Genomic DNA, 14,165 nt, shown 5'->3' on the forward strand with positions numbered 1-14,165 from the left:
TGACAAGGTTGGCCTAGAGAGAGGGTTTGGACCCAGGGTGGCTGGGAAGGACGGGCCTGGCCAGACTGGTCCCCGGTGAGGACAGGAGGAGGTAGACGAGGTGAGGGGACTGCCACAGCAGAGGAACCACCACCAGCCCAGGGCCATTCATTGTAGATGGAGGATCCTGGGGTCACTGGGACCAGGGCTCCGGACACACCCAGCTCTTAGCCCATCTCTTCAGGCACCACTTTGGGCGAGCTTCCCGGGGCCTCTTTAAGGCAAGGCGGGGAGCACCCCGACTTTGCCCCTCACCCCTCCACTCCCAGCCCCCAGAACCCTCTGCCCACCTCCGGACGCTTCATCAGCCAGCAAGTCCTCGTCGTCAGAAAGGTCTGAATAGCTCCAGCCAGCCCGGCCCACTGTGACCATCTCTGCATCCTCGGGCAGAGACAAGTCGTACTCCCTCAGCCCGTGGGTCACCTGTGGGAGACCACACAGACAACTGTGTCACACTTTCCAGCTCCTGCCAAGCCCAGGACCCCTCCCCTTCATTCAGGGGGGATCCAGAGTCTCACCCCAAAGCCCTCTAGTGCTTAAGTCAGGTGTGGTTTGGCTAAGAATCAGGCTGGGACTGAACCACCATCTTTGACTCAGCTTCCCCAAACCGCTTTAGCCCCTTGAGGCTTCAGAGCCCAGTCCTGCACATTCACCCTGTCTGAATGAGTCTTCAAATAAGCAGACAATAAAATTAAAGTCTCTTTGGTAACTGATGACTCTTCTTCTAAGTGATGACTCTTCTTTTTTGTGGAGAAGGCAAGAGACATCCAGGACATGAATTAGTGGACAGGGGACACAGGCAGGTAAAGGGTGACCTGGGCCAGCAAAGATGGCAACAGTGTCAGGCACTGTCTGGACACACAGTGGGGAAGGTCGTGGAAACACAGCCGTTACCTCCTCCCCAGGCCTTGACACACAGGCAGGTGGAAGAGTGGCCAGGGTCAGCGGACAGAGGCAGAAGCTGAGTGTGAGGCAACCGAAGCCGTTGCCTTCAGCAGCAGCTCCCCGCCAGGCCAACTTGGCCACCTCGTTCTGCCTCAGTCTGGCCTCCAAGTCTCCAGGCCACAGGGAACACATTCCAGCCGTGCTGGAGAATTAATCCTGCTGCTTTCCGCAGCCCTGACAGGCTCATCTGTGCAGAGGCGAGGGTGGAGCCCAGCAGCTGGGCTGAACGGGGCAGGACAGGCATGGTGTCACCTCCATGCAACCTCAGGCTGCTGCTGAGCCCCGCACAAACTCTGGAGGGACTGCTCAGACCCTGCGCCCTGCAGGCCGGGCCCTGACAGCCATCATGCCTGCCTTTCTTGGGTGTGAGTGCAGGCTGTGAACGTTTTTTTTTCCTTTGGACAAGCTCAAGATTTTTCCAAAGGCGTTTTACCAGATCACTTAGAGGAAAACAAACCCAGTGGAGCCCCAGGGAACACCAGAGCCCTCCCACTCCCACAAGTGTGCAGGGATTCGCTGTGGCCCAGTAATGCCCGCCTAGCTCCAGATGGCCTGGCGGGAGCGTCTCATGCCCTGGCCTGGCCTTGGCCCTATCTGGGGAGCCCAGGCTGGCCAGAAGGAAACGGTCTTGCTTGTGAAAACCAAACCCAGCCCTCACTGGCTAGACAAGGTGGTGATAGCAGGAGAGAGGCCCAAGAAGAAGAAAAAAATCAAAGAAACCGTCTATCCCTCTCTGTCCCATGCCCCAGCTTCACACAGTACATGCCCTGGAGCCTCTGGCCTTTTCTCATACTGGTCCCTCTGCCTGAATACCTTTCCTCCCTTTGTTTATCTGGTTAACGTCAATTTGTTTCTGGTTAGCTTCAATTCTGTCCTCTAAAATTCAGCTAAATATCACCGCCTTTAACTGCTCAGTAATAAAAAGGAACAAATGGCAGATATGCATGGCAACATGGATGACGCTTTATAACACATTATGCTACATGAAAGAAGCCAGACACAAAAGACTCCCTTCTCTATGCATGAAACTCTACAGGGGAAAGAGTCTAATCCATAGCGACAGAAAGATCCGTGGCTGCCTGGGACCAGGAGTGGGGCGGGGCTTACTGCGAAGGGGCACAAGGGAGGCTTTTGGACTGATGGTTCCCTGGACACATACATCTCCTCATTACTGAACTGTACACTTGAAATGATGGGTACAGTTCACTGCATGTAATTTATACCTCCATAAAGATGACTGAAAAGAACCTCTCAGGGAGACTTTTCCTAACTCCTTACCTTTCCCAGACACCTGTGCCACCCCCCAGCCCCGACCCTGGGTCTCACTCTGTAATCATCCATACCTCCACTGAAATAGAAGCGCCTTGAAGGCAAGGACTGTGGCTAATTCATCTCTACCTTCTCGGCACCTGCGTTCAGTAAATACTCAAATAAATGAATGAATGAATGAATGAATGAACAAAAAATGTCATCACCTATGAATCCCAGCTGCTTCCTGAAGAGGACTTGCTTTGGAGGGTGCACCCACTCCCACATAGTCTATACACATCTCCCTTCCTAGGCTGGGAGCCTGCTGGAGGCAGGGGCTGTGTCACTTGGGCATCTTTGTGTTTGCAGCACTACCAAGCCTTGTGTGAGGCCTGCGCTGCCTCCGTTATCCTCTGCTATGGCGTAAGGCCCCTCCCTACCAAAGTCTACAAGCAAACCCCTCCTCCTATTCCTTCTCCTCACCCTCTCCCTCTGGACAAGTGTGGTCAGTGAACTTCTGGGCTGGGCCAGGAGGTTCGCATCCAGGAGTGAGCTTTAGAACCTCCAGGAGGTGGTGAGCCATGGATTCCTGGGCAGCTTCTCAGAGCCACTGAGTCAGGCTCATTCCGCGCCAGACCCGAAGGTTAGCGTTGTGCATGCTCAGGGGATTCTGACCCTTGCTGGTTAAGAATCACAAGACCAGCCGCCTGCCAGAGGTTCCCCTCCTCCCCTGACCTAAGGGGAGTATGAGGCTAGGGTTGGTGCAAGGGCACCGACACTGAGCAGAGGGGGCTAGCAGGGCACACTAGGCAACTCTCCCGCCCCTGGGGGGGGCTCTCTCTCTGTGTCATTGCCAAGTCCTCCTCCTTCCCATGCAAGCAGGGCCCAGGAGGCTGCATGAGACATAGGGATTCCTGGCACCCCCTAGACACCACACCGCTGTCTGGAAAAGGCGAACCCTGCTGAGCAAGGTCCATAGCTTCTCCCAGGGAGGAGGAAGCCAGGGTGCGGCTTGGGACCGAACCGGAAATAGCAAAGTGAGGGTCAGCTTGAAAAAAAATATGCCAGGAATACACATCTGCAGTGAGAGATGAGAGCGAATCCAGAGCAAATCAGGCCTAGACAGATGCCCCCTACCGAAGGGACCCCAGGGAATGGGCCCTCTACATGCCCAGGTGCCCTTGCTTACAGCCCCCTGCCCAGGACCCAACGCTCCGGGGTCAGATCAGGGCCTGCAGCAAGGGACAAGCCAGCAAGAGCAGAGACTTCAGTTGTGAAAAGCTGAAGATCAAAAGGTTCTAGCAGCTGTATTTCACATCTGGGAGGGAAGATGGAGCCAGACCGGAAAAAGGCTTCAGAAAGAGCCTGAGGAGCCCTGAAATTTGATCATAGAAGGGAACTTGGATTCAAACCTGGAAAGGCCAAGGTCTACTTGGGGAATAAGAAGAGCACATTTATTGGGCACTTACTATGCACGAGGTACTCCTTTAAGGAATTTTATGTGTTAACCCGGGCTATAGGTGTTAAACAGCTCCACTGTAAAGAGGAGGAAATGGAGCAGAGTCAGGTCGCCTGTTTGAAGACCAAGCGGGTGGTAGAGCTGGGATCAGAACCCCCGTGGTCTGGCACCAATGGCTGAGCTCTCACCACGGCATCACACTGCCTCTGTAGCCAGGGTGGTGCAGAGAGCTGGAACTCATCGAGGTCACTGGGAGTCCACCTGCAAAGCTTCTCAAACCACAGTGCATTTCAGTTTACAGGCATTCCCTCGGCCTCAGTGTCATTCGACCCTGACAATGACCCCCTGAGGTGGCTAAGCTGATGTGAATGGCTCTCTTTCACTGAGGAGGAAACAAGTGAGTATCTGGCAGAGCCAGGGCTGACCTAGGACCCCAAGCCCCCTGCTCACCAGGAAAGGAGGGAGGGCTGGGCTGGGCCAGAAAGCCAGGGGCTGGCTGGTTCCCGCCCCTCACCTGACCAGCTCCCCGGATGGACACAGGATGCATGAGCTGGCAGCAGCCTGGGCCCAGGCAGCAGGCCCTACAGTCCCAAGGAGGACCATCAGAGACGTTAAGGTCAAAAGCAGAAATAGCACCCAGGTTTCCTGCTTCCCAGCGCACGTCCGGCTGGGAGGGAATTCGGCTTCCTCTCAGAGGAACACAGGACTTCAGGCAGGCGTTACAGCAGGGTGGCAGGCGGGAGGGGAGTCCAGAGGGCAGACCTGGGCCGGAGAGGAAGGAACCAGGCACAGAGGGGGAAGTGGGGACAGCTGACTCATCCAGGCCAAGGTCGGAGGACTGTTCTAGTGTGATGAGAACAATTGCTTGGGACAGGGGTTTGAGCTGAGTAGCTCCCCCACCCCTGCACAATGAGCATAGGAGAGGTTGGCGAGGGCGGGGCGGGGGCACACCAGTCAGACCAAGGACTTCTGGGAAACACCTGCTCCCCGAGGCTGGGCTGTGTCCAGGCCCTCCTGGTGAGGAAGACGGCGCACACACAGCTCCAAGTCCTGCAGAGGCCCTTGGGGACAAAGGACAGAGACTGGGCCCTCCTCTCCTGAGGAGTGAGGATACAGAAGGAGGCAAGCATGGCTGGGAGAAAGTGTGGGAGCAAAGGTCAAGCCATTAGGGAAGGGTACAGTAGTTAGACAAGGTTTGGGGTACAGGAGAGGTACAGATCCAGGTACAGGACGAAGAGTTTTAAGAGGAGTTTATAGCAAGGACTGAGGGCCTTGCAAAGGTTACATGTGTAGACAAGAGTTTCTGGTGCTGCTAAAAGCTGTAGAAAGACAGTGACACAGTGAAGAGATGACAATAAAAACAGTCAGGCTCCAGAGGTGGCTTTCTCCACACCGGGCCCTCAGTTTGTCCTTGGCAACTGGGAAGGCCTGGCACTACAGGGCCACTGTCCCTCATTTGCAATAAGGGAAATCCAAGGCGCTCTGAAAACCAGGAGTGTGTGTGTGTGTGTGTGTGTGTGTGTGCGCGCGCGCGTTTTTTAATAAGTTTATAAGAAGCTCATTTGGGGCCAAGTCCTGACCTGGATTAACATGAAGCTATTAATAGCTATGCACTCTACCTCAGGTGAACAGTCATACACGTTGCTGCGGCAATATTAACGTATTTTATTATGGGGTGTTGCCCCAGGCTCTGTTGAGGATGTTGCATCAAAGCTGGCACGTGCTCTATGTCACCCTTCTCCGCTTTGAAAACTTCTGAATTCCAAAACACGTCTGACCCCAAAGGTTTCAATTAAGAGATTGCGCTTGTATTGTGATTTCCATTTTGTAGATGAGGAAACTGAGGCTCAGAAAGGGGCATCTGTGTAAATGTGATAAAGCTTGTAAGGCACTCAGCATGGTACCCATATACAGTAACCGCTCAATAAGCATCAGAATTAGTACCATGTAGGGGGTATTGGGTAGGGGTGAGGGGATGAGAGGTGACAAGGTGAGGCATGGGTGTGTGGGGCGTGGGCTCAAGCTTAGGGTCAGCCTCCAGCTGTGGGATGAAGGGAGGGGTCTGCTCTGCTGCCCAGGCCCTGCGCTGGCCGAACAGGCAGGGCACCGACCACAAAGCCTAGTTCCAAGGCTCACGTAGTCTGCCTGCTCTGCCGCCGACTCTGGCACGACCGACTAAGGACTTCAACTTCAGGCTTCTCCAGAGACATTCTTCACATGCCTTGGGCAGCCAGCCCACCCGCCCCTCCATGGCCCGGCCCGAGGCTGAGCCCCCTGCCGCCCCCACGGCTGGACAGAAGGTCTGAGCACTGCAGTCCCCAGGGTGGCTGCAGCTGCCCAGGGCAAGGCTCCAGGCATCTGGGCTGGAGTGAGCTCACCCCATCAAAATCCAGGGACGGTGTGGGGGTGCGGGACAGAAAGGCCCTGCCTGCCCACCTGCCTCCTGCCAGCACAGACTCTGCCGGCCCCCGCGGCCCCTCCCCTTGTGCATGGCAGAGGAACCAGCGGAAGCTGTGACTCACAGCCCCCCAATTCTTTGGGACACTGAACCCAGGCAAGCTCCCCCCTCCCACCCCATTTTCTGATGCAGGCTCCCAGGTAACCCCACAGAGCCCTCTCCGCTCTGCTACAATCCAGGCCCCAGAGGAGAGGGTAACCTGCCCCACCCACAGGTCATGGTACCTGTCCATGAGCAGCAGGCGACAAAGGGGAAGGAATCTGTTGGGGCAGCACTTTGTTGTACAAACTGCCAGGAGTGGGAGAGTCAGACACAAAGGCCAGAAGGCCTTTAATCCCCTGGCAGGCGGAGAGGGGCGCCGGGCCGGAAGGGAGGCAGCTCCAGCCTCCTCTGGCATGTCTGTGCTGCCCGTGCCACTTGGGAGGCCTGCCAGCTCCCTGCACTCAGGCTTCCAAGGCGGCAGGGGCTTCACCAGCCAGTTGGCCAGGAAAACAACGATCCCCAAAATAAGGTGAAAGGCTGAGGCCCCTCAAGTGCTCATGCTGAAATAAGGTCTTTGCAATGCTTCGCTCACGCAAATCCACAACCTCATAAGGCAGATACTGGCACTCCCCGAATTTAAAGATAGGAATACAAGGCTCAGAAAAGTCAAGTCACCTGACCAAGGCCACACAACGAAGGCGATAAGCATCCAGTTTGAAAGCAGGGCCCCCTCTCCTACATTTGGCTTGCTCAGGGGCTCTGACCCCTGCCCTCTATAAACTCACACTAAGGCCTGGGACCCGGAAAGGCTGTATTCCAGCCAGGGCCTGGCAGAACACTGAGGGCCCATTAGCGCCTTCAACAGAGACCACGGGAGCCAGAAGCTGGGGAGTGGGATTCCTTGTCCCAGCCCTGCCCTGAACTCACCAGACCTTCGACAAGCCCCTTGACGCCCTACTTTTTTAGCAAACTGCAGTGAGTCCCTATGACATGTGCTAGGCAGTGATTTTCATGAGCTTTGCTCACCGCTGCATCTTTGGAACCAAAAACGCAGACTAGGCGCTCGGTTAACACCTGCTGATATGATGAGAGACCAAATGTCCGGACAAACTAGGGAAGCGTGGCCAGAGGACTCTGAATCTGTCCGGCCCTTTCCCAGGTGGGCCCGACAGGGTCCCTGCTTTGAAGGCCCCTCTAATGTGGTTGGGGTACGCACCGAACGGGTCTGCTCCCACCATGGCCGAGCAAGAGCCCTTGATCCCCGGGGTTCAGAGAGATGTGGCCAGTGGGGCAGAGGGTGGGGTCTGCTCAGACACCCTGACCCCAGGCCGCCTCAGCCACTTTCTAGCTGGGCAGCCTCAGCTTTCTCATCCGTGTTTTTTTAAAAAAGAAAGAAAGAAAGAAAGAAAGAACGAACGAACGAACGAACGAACGAAAGAAGAAAAAAAAAGGCAGGGCTAATCAAGCACACCTGCCCCATAAGATTCAATTCAAGCCACCTTGACTGTTAGTTATTGAGCACCTACTATGTGCTGGGCCCTAGGAATAAAACTGGGAAGGAGACAGACACAGAGCTCTGTCTTCCCAGGGGAGACAGACCATTAAATCCAGCGATGACAACACAGTGTGTGGAGAGCTCTGCAGAGGGAGGACAGGGACTGGGAGGGCCCAGAGGAGGGTCCCCTCACTTAGGTAGGGTTTTCCCAGGGGAAATGACAATTCAGCTGGGTCTGAAAGATGACTTCACCTAAGTGGGGTGAAGAAGGGGAACAGAGTGTGCATCTGGCAGAAGAAAGGGCACACGCCAAGGCCCAGAAGTGGGACAGTGCAAGAGGAGACAAGTTTGGTGCAGTGGGACACGGTCTTCGGGGTATCAGAGGATCAAAGGGGGTCCTCTCTGAATGGTCTCTTCCACTCAGAGCGCTGCCCCTTGGCCATGCTGTTCTCGTGCTGCTCCTCAGAGTCCAATTCTCCCAGGTCCTCCAGATTCCCCACACTCTCCTCCTGCCCCCACGGCCACCCTAAGACAGGGCTTCCCCTGGGGCTGAGTGAGCTGCTGGCCAGCTTGCAGGGAGGAAGCAGGAAGCCACCGGGAAATGACCCTGCCTCACCCGTTTGCCAGGTGCCGCTAAGGCGATGGAGGTGGCCAAGCGGGAACAGCTTCGGGGCTGGGCCACCCGGCAAGAAAATCCCCAGGGGTTGAATATTATCCTCCAAGCACTGTTAGTGCCAACAGCGCCTGCGGTGTTCACGTGCCTGCCTCCTGCCTGAGGCCTGGCTTGGTTCTCAGATTCTCTGGCTCCCAGGTGGCCCTGCTGCGGAGCGCTGGTGTCTGTGGGCCTTCAAGGCCACACCAGCCTGGTTGGGCCTGTCCATGCCCACCAGGGTCTTTGCCAACAGGTGTCATGAATGAAGCCCTTAGCACAGTGCCAGGCCAGGCCTATGGGAGGATGGGAGAAATATTCCACAAATTTTTCTTGAAATAGAACACCACTTTTGACAACGACCACTTCCCGAGCCTACGAGGTTAGAACTTTCCATTGCCCTTGACTCACCAAAGGATTAGAAGAAAAAAACCCCTATTATGGTCAACCGGGTCCTAGGTGATCGGCCTGCATACACTCCTCCAGCCTCCTCTCCCCGGCGGCGCGCCCCTGCTCCTTGCCACATTTATCTCAATAGCGCGCAAACACACCCAGCCCCCTCCCACCTCAGGGCCTTCGCAGTTGCTGTGCCCCCAGCCTGGGACATTGCCCCACGTAAGCCCACTCCTTCCTCTGCTCAAATGCTACCTTTCCAGAGACCGACCATGACCACACTCCAGGTCCAGAATCTATTACAGTTAGCTCTCTGTCACCTCCCTTACCCGGTTTCATGGCCCCTCACCGCCTACGTTCAACCCTATATTTATGTTTACCTGCCTATCCTCTGTCTCCCCTACAAGAACATTGGCTCCCCGAAGGCAGGGACTTTGTCCACTTTATTCATTGCCGTATCCCCAGTACCTAAAAAGTACCTGGCATACAGTGGGATACTCAATAATATTTGTTGAATGAATGAATGGGGTTTTACATATGAAGACACCAGGGCTCAGAAAGGTGACTTGCCAACAATTGCAGAGTTGGAAGAACTGAAACTGAAAGCCAGACTCCCCGGTCCAGCCTGGAAACTCTGTACCACCTGAGCCCCACTCCTGCTGTCTGACGCCTGGGGCTTTCCAGCTGGGAGGCCCATCTCTGGGGAGACAAGAAGCAGCCCACGGTCACTGAAGAGAAGAAACGTGCCAGCTGCCCAGGCCAGATCCCAGGGAGTGGGCAGGGGTCTGGGAGGCGAGCTGGGCCACAGCTCCGGCCCCAGGGCCTTGCGTAAGGCAGCCAGGCAGCCAAGCCTCCATGGCTCCACTCCTGCTTGCTCCCGTGGGCATCGGCAACAGGAAAAAACAGACTGGAACGGCAACCCAGCAGCTGTGGCCAAGGAGGCCAGCTCCCCCTGCCCCCCAGGGCTTTCCCCATCTGCTTCCTGGAGGGGGAGGAAGGGGCAGGCAGGGCCAGGCCCATGGCTCACCAGAGGCCTGTGGGCAGCAGAGCTGGAAATGAAAGGGCCCCTTCCTTTTGGAATGCCCCTGTCCCCTTTCCTCATGACTAATATCCATTCCAGGGACAGTAACTCTGGACAGGAATCGTTACGGGGGAGGGTCCTGCAGACAAACACATCTGGGAAAGGCTGGTTACACAAAGCTGGGTTGCTTCCCTAAGTCCTAACGTCTCTAATTCTACAATGAGGGACTAGTTAGTGTTTCCCAAACTTGCTTAACTTGGAAGCCTTTCTTCATGCAGAGCTCATGGGACTGGGGTTCCCCAGAACGCATTTTGGGAACACCTACCCCACGGTACACCTTTCCTTCAGCTGCTGCCAGCTAGCTTTCCCCAAGTAAGGCTTTAGAGGTAAGATGTGACCCACCACCCCCACTGGGGTCTTGAAAAGGGGGTTCTTAAAGAGAGAACAGCCTCATGGAACAAAGTGCTGATGGAGAAAAAACAGGCCAGGTGACAGACAGGCTAGTTGGTGGCAAGAGGGGTATGTTCTCTCCTCGGGGTAAAACCTGGTCAGAGCCTGAGAAAACTCAGGCAGGAGCTGCGCCTTCCCTGCTGGCCTTGGCCTGCTCTGTCAGGTGATGAGTCCCATCAGAGGGGACAGAGCGGGTGGCCCAGAGCTGGGTCACTTCTGATCCCCTAGGACCATACAGGAGGTCTGAAGGTACCCACGCTCTGAAGAGAGGGAGCTCAGCGTTCCAAGGGACAGTTCAGCTGAGTGCAGAGACTGGGACTGGGCGGGGCAGGGGGCGAGGCAGGTGATGAGGGGAGAGGGAGGGGCAGGGCAGCGGGGTGGGCCACGAGAACTAAGGGGGACTAGGAACAGGCTTTCAGCTCACCCGGCTGTCCCTTGGGCGAGTCCCTTCTTCCCCTCCCTGGGCCTCGGGCTCCCTCTGTCAAATGATAGAGGAGCTCACAGGTTTCCAGTCTGTCCTCAGAAGCCTGAGGGTGGCCACTTTAGACAGTGGGTGAGGGGGTGGGGCGCACACAGGTAGAATTTGGACCCCTTCATCCAAATACTCGCTTCAGTAAAAACAAATCGACCTTTTTCCATTTTCCATTCTGACGTTCCACATAACACGTCTGGTTCAGCCCCTGGTTATCTGTGAGGCCGTGAGCTAGTCACTTCACCTCTGTTTGCCTCTGGTGCCTTTGTTTCCTCATCTATAAAATGGGCATGAAAACCCACAATAACGGTATCAACCGCATAGGGTGGTTGTGAGGATTCAATAAAAATATAAAATGCTACAAACAGCACTAGCACATGGTGAATGCTGTGTTTCTATTATTTAGCCAAATATTATAGTATTTAATCAAAGTACTATTGTTTTGGTTGAAACAAGGGTTTCAGTGCTTAGTAATAATAAGTTTGAAAGCTCTCAATTTAGAGGATCCCAAAGGCTCCTTCTGGCTATGACAGCTTAGGACACTGAAAGTCTGAAACAACAGGATTCTAAAATTCTAGGCTGTGACAGCAGAGAGGAGAGAGCTATGGAAGGGAATTACAAGGTCAGAACCAAGCGTGAGGAGAAGATTGAGGGGCACTGGCCAGCAAAGGGTTACCACCTTCAATCTATTTATACCTCTCCCGCCACCCTGTTCCAAAAAGACTCAAAGCGGCTCACAAAAATGTACACATAACAGCGAGAGAAAATTACCTAAACATACGTAAGTAAAACTCGGGTAGGGCAGACAGGCGGGGCCTGGAGTGAGGTGAGCAGACAAAGCATGTGCCAGAGGCTGGAGGTCGGGAAAGCGACCGCTCGCGTGGCTCTGAGCTTTCTGGTGGCTGATGGGAAGAAGGAAACCTGACCAGTCCCTGGATTCTGTGTCCCATGAGGTAAAAACAAACCCGTTGCTTAGAAGAAGCACAACTATTCCTGAGACGGAGAGCAGGGACTGTCCCAAGGGAAAAGGTTTGCCCGGTGCCCTTCTTTGCCCTTGTCAGTGGGGCCAGCATCCCCTTGGAGTCCACTGACCAGGACCCTTCGAGGGGTCAGTTTACAGCAGTCAAAGATCTGGGAGGCTGGAATGGCGGCCTGGGCAGCGCCCCCAGCATCCTTGGTCTGGGCAGGATTACCCCAAGCCTGAACACAGCCAGCGCCCGAAATAGCCGAAGAGGGAAAGAGTGCCAGGAGGCCCTGGGCAGGGACCTGGGTAAGCCCGCCCACAGTCCAGGGCCGGGTGAGCCAATGCACACACATCCCTGACACACAAAGGAGCACCTTCACTAGGGAACAGGGCCCTCCCTGGGAGTCCCCCGCCCACCAGGCTCCCCCTCAGCCACACGTTGCTCACGAAGAACCCAGGCGGCTGCTCCACCCTTCCCACAAGGCAGGCCTTCCTGCAGGAGCCAAACGGACAAGTCTTCACAGAAACACCACCCATGCCGCAAAGGAAAGCGCCCAAAGACCTCCTGGTCCGCACCTCCAGGATTAACCTCCCTCAGAATCCTCCTGGGTCCCCCAGCTGCTGGCCAAGACAATGGGAGCTATTCTGGGCTGTGAGGGGTATTTAAAGCTCTGGCTGTGCCTCCGTCCCCGGGGAACAAGAAGCCTTGACCTCAGCAAGACCTTCCTGAAATTGTTGCTGCCCAGACGGTGATGGTTGCGTCCCATACAGTCTGCGTCTGACCTCTCCTGCCAGGTCCTGAGGCCCTCTGGGATACAGGCACAAGGGCCTCCTCCTCCAGGAAGCCTGCAGGGCCATTGTCCAAGACCCCCAGGAGAGCTGGGTTCTGGTCCCTGGTCGGCTACCAATCTCCTCAACCCCAGTTTTCTCATCTGCAAAATATGGATAACACCACCAGTGTGTGTAAAAGTGCTTGGAGGCTGCTGTGGTTAAGATGAGGTCGTGTCTCCTCAGCTGCCTGTGTGGGGCAAAATGTAAGCAGGGATGGGAATTTTGCCTATTGTGTCACTTTATTTTCTAGCAACTTGCACACAGTAGGTGCCAAATAAATATTTATTGACTGATATAAGTATTTGTGGAATGTGTCTGTAATCCCCATAGAACCACCCACAGTGCTGGGTGCACAGCTGGCTAATACCCTTTGATGATAATATTGCCAGATCTCATTTGGGGCACTTAGAACACGCCAGGCTTACACTAGCCCTTTACATGGATTACTTCATTTAATTTGCTCAACAATCCCAAGAGGTAGGTACTTGTATTCTCTTATTTACAAGCAAGAAAGTGGGAGTTCCACGCACAGTGTTTAAGGAACTTGCCTGAAGTCCCAAAACTACTAAGTGGCCAAGCTGGCAGTCAAACCCAGGGAGGCACAAGTCTCTGGCATCCTGCACAAACACACCCTGAAGAAAGGCAACAGGGAGAACACTGAGCTGGGAGCCAGGAGCCTGAACTCAGCCACTCGGTAGCTGTGTGACTTCAAGGAAGTCACTTGGCCTCTCTGGATCTGTTTTCTCTTCCATAAAAACGAAGGCATTAATTCCTATTTCTCTGCGTCCTTAGCTGGATCAAAGGAGCTAAGGGATGGGACCGTGTTCCCACATTAGTCCCGTCCCCTCCCCAGTGGCAGTGACTCTCGGCCATGAAGGATGGTGGGAAGACGTCCTGGGGAGGAGGGCGGTGCCCTGCGCTGGCTCAGGAACAAAGCTCAGTAGCTGCTGACAACAGCTGGTAAGAGCTCTGAGCTTGGCCCAAGCGTGGGGAGAGAGAAGGGGCGGGCAGAAAAGTCACCTCTGGCCCTCCTATGTCACCATTCCCTGCTGACAGCTGCTGGGGCCTCAGTGCCAAGGGCCCCACTGCAGGAGCGGGTGGGAGCAGGCTGGCTGGGGTCATCTCGATCCTCATGCTGCCAACTGCTCAAATCCTGGGGGCCCACTGGCTAGGATACAGGCCTCGCTACCCCACCCCACAGCCCTTTACCCAGTTCCTGGGAAGTCTGGGGTGAGGGCGGGTGGAGGGGCTGGAGCAAAGGTCTGTGGGCCAAACATGTCTTGCTTGGAGTCCGGGCTACGGCAGAGACCCTGGGGGAAGGAGGATGGGCAGCGCTGGGTGGGAAAGGGGTTTGAGGAGAGGCCTTGTGATTTTTCTGGCACATGGATGGGGTTGCAGGCCATTCAGGGAGGCTGTGAACTTGGCCTTGGCCGGCCGCACCCAGGGTCCCTCTCAGCCTCCTCAGCTCCACTCCCCGTTCAGTGCCAATCCTTTCCAGTCCATTCCAGCCCACGCAGCTCTCACTCCTCTGAACTCAGGCATACCCATAATTATGACTGACCATATTTTCCAAAGCAGTCGAGAAACAAAATTTAACAAAGGATTCCTGGGTCACGTCTGCATGTCAGAAGCAGCCTGAGATACGTAGTTTGCATGCACGGATACTCAAATTTAGGAGCACATTCATAGTCTTTTGGGAAGGCAATTATTTTTATTTTATTTAATTAATAAATTAAAGCCATCCTAGGATATGTGTGTT

General features: G+C 55.0%; 1 protein-coding gene across 1 annotated transcript in view; it reads right to left on the bottom strand.

The window, feature by feature from the left end:
* Positions 1–14,165, bottom strand: part of HSPG2 (heparan sulfate proteoglycan 2) — a 97,478-nt gene that overhangs the window by 64,992 nt on the left and 18,321 nt on the right. Inside the window, exon 2 of the mRNA XM_054571692.1 lies at positions 330–462. Coding sequence (XP_054427667.1) covers positions 330–462 — 133 coding nt within the window. The remainder of the gene's footprint in view (positions 1–329; positions 463–14,165) is intronic.

Source organism: Pteronotus mesoamericanus, unplaced genomic scaffold, assembly GCF_021234165.1.
Source record: "Pteronotus mesoamericanus isolate MK-2021 breed Mesoamerican mustached bat unplaced genomic scaffold, CSHL_Meso_final contig_221, whole genome shotgun sequence".
NCBI classification, from domain to species: domain Eukaryota; kingdom Metazoa; phylum Chordata; class Mammalia; order Chiroptera; family Mormoopidae; genus Pteronotus; species Pteronotus mesoamericanus.